Source organism: Metschnikowia bicuspidata (genome assembly GCF_001664035.1).
Source record: "Metschnikowia bicuspidata var. bicuspidata NRRL YB-4993 chromosome Unknown METBIscaffold_11, whole genome shotgun sequence".
Taxonomy (NCBI): Eukaryota; Fungi; Ascomycota; class Pichiomycetes; order Serinales; family Metschnikowiaceae; genus Metschnikowia; species Metschnikowia bicuspidata.
In genome coordinates, this window is record NW_017387741.1 from 31,911 (window position 1) to 35,664 (window position 3,754).

General features: G+C 46.4%; 2 protein-coding genes across 2 annotated transcripts in view; both read right to left on the reverse strand.

Moving 5' to 3' along the window:
- The window catches only part of METBIDRAFT_136897 (uncharacterized protein), a 2,986-nt gene extending 2,192 nt beyond the window's left edge, over positions 1-794 (reverse strand). Inside the window, exon 1 of the mRNA XM_018854413.1 lies at positions 537-794. Coding sequence (XP_018709270.1) covers positions 537-600 — 64 coding nt within the window. The 5' untranslated portion in view covers positions 601-794. The remainder of the gene's footprint in view (positions 1-536) is intronic.
- A 1,412-nt stretch (positions 795-2,206) lies between these two features.
- On the reverse strand, positions 2,207-2,895 carry METBIDRAFT_33871 (uncharacterized protein; the record flags this gene model as incomplete). The annotated part of the gene is made up of 1 exon (XM_018856412.1): positions 2,207-2,895. A coding segment is annotated over exon 1 (179 nt), but the record flags the coding sequence as incomplete, so codon positions are not given.
- Between the last annotated feature and the right edge of the window lie 859 nt (positions 2,896-3,754).

Below are 3,754 nucleotides of genomic sequence, written 5' to 3' on the forward strand. Positions count from 1 at the left end.
TGAAGTCACCTGTTTTTCCATCGTACAAGACAATGACACGGTCTGCCCCGACACTTACGAGCCACTTCCCGTCAGGAGAGAACTTGACTGCCCGAGCGGCATTTGTGTGATGGTTCCGCGAGCTTTTGTCGAACTTGAAGGGGGGTCCTGTGAAAAAAACCATGGACTTGTCGTCGCCCACAGTGGCCGCCCTGTACGGTCTCTGGGGCTTGATGTCCACGGCATTGATTGTTTCCGAGTGGCCCTGGATCTCGCCGATTGAGTTGCCGGAATCCCACGTAAAGCAGTGGCCAAACTTCTCCTTGCCGCTGCCCACGGCAATGATGCGGGCGTTGTCCGCATCCCAGGCGATGGATCTGATGGGTCCACCCAACACGTCAAACTCGGACTTGATGACCGGCTGCTCGAATGGGTGTTCTTTGTTGTACACAGCCGAGTCCCACACGATCACGTGGCCCGACTCGTCGCCGGAGGCAATGTAGTTTCCCGAAGGACTGAACGCCGCAGCAGTAGCCGTGACGGTATGTTTTGTGAACTGCGTGGGTTTGAGTGATGCCGCGGCATCCAAGGACCGGACAATGACCGATTTCCCGGCGGCATATGCGATCCGGTTGTTCACGGCATCGTAGGAGAGGAGCGTCGAGGCGCCTCTCGTGGTTGCTGGCTGGGGCGGAAACACGTTTGTCTGCGCGATCATCTCAATGAGTTTTGTGACTGGGGGTTATGTTTGCTGATTGCCGGCGGCAGGGTGCTAAGGAATAAAAGTCTATGTGCCTCGTGTCTATGGAGGTCAATCAGCGCAGGAGAGATTGCCTTGTGCGGGCACCGGTGGCTGAGTGCGAGCCGCATGCCGTCGCAAGCGCCGGCGCCCGCGGGTGTGCATGCAGCGCATGCGGAGTGGCTGCTAAAAACAGAGATGGTGGAAAAAAGAAATACTCAGGCACAGCAGGTGGATCAAAAAATCATGGGCCTGGATGCCGTGGGCGTACCGCGCCCTTTTATAGTGGTGGCAAGATGTGGATTTCTTTTTTGGGATGCTGACAACGGGATGTGCATCCTCGTGGGCGAATCTGGCGCGGTGCAGGGCAGGATCTAGTATAAAGTACGGACCGCTGACAAGTATGATTGAGCTGGGTTTATCGAGTGTTGCAGGTGCTAATGCCGTTGTTTTGTTTACTTTTTGGGCCCATATCTTTGTTTTGTTTTGGGCGCCGAACATTTTGTCTTTGTTTTGTTTTTGGTTTTTGTATGTATCGCCACTTCAGTTCGATAGTTGGTAGGGACAATCCAGAGGCATAGGTACAAATAACAGCTTGGAGCGCAAAGAAAATGTGACTGCAGCTGTTGAATCACTATCGGATCTTGTCAATAAAATGTGTTTGAGAGTCCGCAAAGATCATCAACGGTGTGCTCTCTGCCACCATGATTAATTGGATATCAATACATCAGTCAGTGATCATGTTTTATTGGATCAATCGAGGATGAGTAATGACTTACCTGTTTTTGACTAGCTTATCAGATACAACGGATAACGACTAAATATTAGATTTGGCTGGTCATGATAAATTCGCGAATATCTTTGTATGACTTGAATGATTGTTATGATTACTGATGCGGGTTTATTGATCCGGATTGTTGAGATATGTGACCTGTAGTATGGTGATTGGGCAAGTAATTTTAGGCAAAGCACACCTTTGTCGTCGGCTAGATAAGGCATGAAAGACCATTTGTGTCTCTGTTTCTTTTTTAAGGGAAACTCTTTTTTTCTGTAAGTGATCTTGATCGATTCATACGTTACCATAAGCCTAGTCCCACCACGGTCCTTACCATAGTACTGTTCGTTCACATGTCTTCACCACTCCTAGATACTATGCCTAGTTAAGCCCGGAATACGCATAGCATGACTTGGAGAAGCAGTTCATGATAAGCGCAGGTGGGAGTGATGCAAGTCTTTTTGTTGAAAATGCTTTTTTTCATTACGGTAGTCTTGGGGTGCGGAGTGCTTGTGTTCCATGCTCCCGATTCACATTGAGAATGTATGACGTCACTGACATATGTTTTCCTGCTATGTATGCTCGCACAAGGTATCATTCTGATTGGGGTCGGTATTTATGTATGTCTTGAGGCATGTTACGTTCTCACGAATTGCATCTGACCGACTTGTGGCGCTTCATCAAGCAAGTAAATGAGATTTTGGAATATAAAGCAAATGATTGGAAATCTTATGAGATATTGTAGGAAACCAAGGTTCAAATGTTCTAGTGTATTCGAATCACCATTGCTGTTTATGCTTGAGTGCCCCCGCGGATGCTCTCACTGCGCACGCATTATATTTGGAGACGAATCCAACGCTTGCCGCCGGTGCTGACGCCCATGCGGTCAATCTGAATATTTGCCGTAAAACAACTCCTATGGAGTGGTATTTGAGACTTGGGCTGCAGGAGCCGGTTATTCAGTTTGAGAGTCTGGGCGAAGGTTTTGCTTGCATCTGTGGCCGTATTTGCCAGCACTCAGTGAGCGGGTATATGGCCTTGCAATCATCGGATATTCTGATAGCATTTGGACAGGCTTCAGGCCGTCCTCGGCATTTGGTGGGAGGGAGTCAGACTGAATAAGGTGAGATTTGCACATATCGTGCGGTATTTTTGTCTTGGGAATTTTCCATTTGACTCTGATGGTCACGTATCCTTGCGGTAATTTGACGTCGATCAGATGTCCTCCAGATATCTTTTAATATTCTGGGAAAAGTTTGAGTCGACCCTCAGATTTCTTCCAGATATCGGACGGATCTCGTTCCAATATCTGACACACCTTGTGCAAATACCCTGTGATGTGTCTGAGTCAACCTTTAGATCTCCCTCGGATATCCTTGATATTCTCAACCTTACTTCTCGCTGACCTTTAGGTTACCTCACAGGCATGTGAGGTCAGCCTTCCGCTGATTTTGGATTAGCTCCGGTCTTCCAAAGCTTATCTTTAGCTGGGCTCGAGCTAGTTCCATTATGGCTTATGTGTCCTAAGGACTCGGAAGCTTCAAGTATGGAGAAGTCCTTAGACCATCCATAACCTTCAGACAAGACCATGAATAAGATTCAGGCCCTCGATATACTTCAAGCATCCATACTTTCAGCACCCTTCAGAATACCGAGGCCATCGATTTCCTCAGACCATCAATACCTTCAGAAGAGGTCAATACCTCCAGAACATCCAGACCATGCAGACCATCTAGACCATCCAGACCGTCAATGACCTTCAATCACCCCAGAACATCCCGACCATCAATACCCTCCAAAACACATCAATACATCACAAACACATCAATATCGTTCAAAACACATCAATATCCTTCAAAACATCCAGACCATCAATACCTTTAGAACACATCAATACATCCAGAACATACCAATACTCTTCAGAACATCCAGAATATCAATACACCCAGACCATCAATATCTCCAAAACACATCAATACATCCAGAACATATCAATACTTTTCAGAACATCCAGATTATCAATACATCCAGACCATCAATACCCTCCAAAACACATCAATACATCCAGACCATCAATACCTCCAAAACACATCAATACATCCAGAACATATCAATACTTTTCAGAACATCCAGATTATCAATACACCCAGACCATCAATACCTCCAAAACACATCAATACATCCAGAACATATCAATACTCTTCAGAACATCCAGATTATCAATACATCCAGACCATCAATACCTTTAGAACACATCAATA